This window comes from Propithecus coquereli, unplaced genomic scaffold (assembly GCF_000956105.1).
Source record: "Propithecus coquereli isolate 6110/MARCELLA unplaced genomic scaffold, Pcoq_1.0 Scaffold195, whole genome shotgun sequence".
NCBI classification, from domain to species: Eukaryota; Metazoa; Chordata; class Mammalia; order Primates; family Indriidae; genus Propithecus; species Propithecus coquereli.
Window position 1 is genome coordinate 1589733 of NW_012144411.1, and position 1557 is coordinate 1591289.

The window sequence follows — 1557 nt, forward strand, 5'->3', positions numbered from 1 at the left end:
ATAACTTTTTATGATAACTATTTAAATATTTACTTGAGCATGCTAGTATGAGTTACATAAATAATTATACCAGATTTTGTTATTGTTATCAATCTCAGGCCCATATGGGGATGGTTTGAAGTTATTTTTCGAAATTGCAGAAGTATGGTGAAAAACATGTTTATGGATAAGAAGTCAGAAAAATCCAAAATTTAATGTTTTATACTTAAAAAATATGTCTTTCCTTAGCGACTTTTATTTATTTTTAAGGAAAGCTTTTTATTTTTTTAATTTTTTTGCTCTTTGATAACTGGTTCCAAACTAAGGAAAGCATTTTTAATTAGTACCTCTTAAATGTGTAACTAGGACTTGAGTAAACTGTCTGCAATATTGGAAGACACAGAGAATTGGCTTTATGAAGAAGGAGAGGATCAACCTAAACAAGTTTACGTAGATAAGCTTCAAGAACTAAAGGTAAATTTTTCAAGGTCTATGTTAATGTTGAATAAAATATTAAATTTTCCTAAAAATTGTAAGAGCACAGTGTATCTCTTTTCATTAATTTTATTTTTTTGTGGACAGAGAAAAATTGTATATATTTATGGTTTATGACATGTTTTGATAATATGTACACCTTGTAGAATGGTTAAAGCAAACTTAAATATTTAACGTGCATTATCTCACATACTTATTTTTTTGGGTGTGAAAACACTTAAAATCTACTCTCTTAGCAGTTTTCAATTATATATATTAACTGTAGTCAACATGATGTACAATAGATCTCTTGAACTTATTCCTCCTAACTGAAATTTTGTATCTTTTAACCAATATCTCCCAGCCTCTGGTAGTTACTTTCAGCTTTTATGAGTTCAGTTTTTTTAGATTCAGCCTTTATAGGCTGAATAAGTGAGATCACATATTTCACTTAAAATAATATCCTCCAGGTTCATCCAGGTTGTCCCAAATGATAGGATCTTCTTTTTTAAGGCTAAACAGTATTCCATTGTGTGTAGATACCACGTTTTCTTTATGTGTTATTTCATGGATGGACACTTAGATTGATTCTTTGTCTTAGCTATTATGAACAATGTTGCAGCGAACATGGGAGTGTAGATATCTATTTGGCATTGTGATTTTATTTCCTTTAGATGTATAATCAGTGTTAGAACCGCTTCCCCTCGGCCCCAGGAACAGAGAGGCAGAGTCACCGAGGCTGCAAATGGCAAAGGAGTTTATTGGCTAGCTCGAGCTAGGGTCCAAGTCCCAGAGCACCAACACAGTGGCCTCCCTATGAACCAGGACCCCGCCCTGGGGTAAAAGTGAAGCTTTTATACTTTCTTTTGCACATGACACACCGGTGGCACACGACACGCAGGTTCCACACGACACGCGGGGCGCACCATCTCCCTCTCCCCTTAGTCCATTGGTTCTTTTGAAAGTGGCTGATTGTTTTGACTCCTGATTGGTTGGCTCCAAGCCCCGGGATTTTCAATTTTCGCGCCGGCGCCAGTTGTGGTCTGCGTTTCGGTTTCGGGGAAACTGAAACTTAGGCCTATTTCAGGAAATTCAGCTTGTCAT

The 1557-nt window shown here is 35.8% G+C and overlaps 1 protein-coding gene across 1 annotated transcript in view; it reads left to right on the forward strand.

Annotated features, from left to right (window-relative positions):
- Positions 1-1557, forward strand: part of HSPA4L (heat shock 70kDa protein 4-like) — a 75256-nt gene that overhangs the window by 49919 nt on the left and 23780 nt on the right. Inside the window, exon 10 of the mRNA XM_012643281.1 lies at positions 346-453. Within this exon, the coding sequence (XP_012498735.1) occupies positions 346-453 (108 nt within the window). The remainder of the gene's footprint in view (positions 1-345; positions 454-1557) is intronic.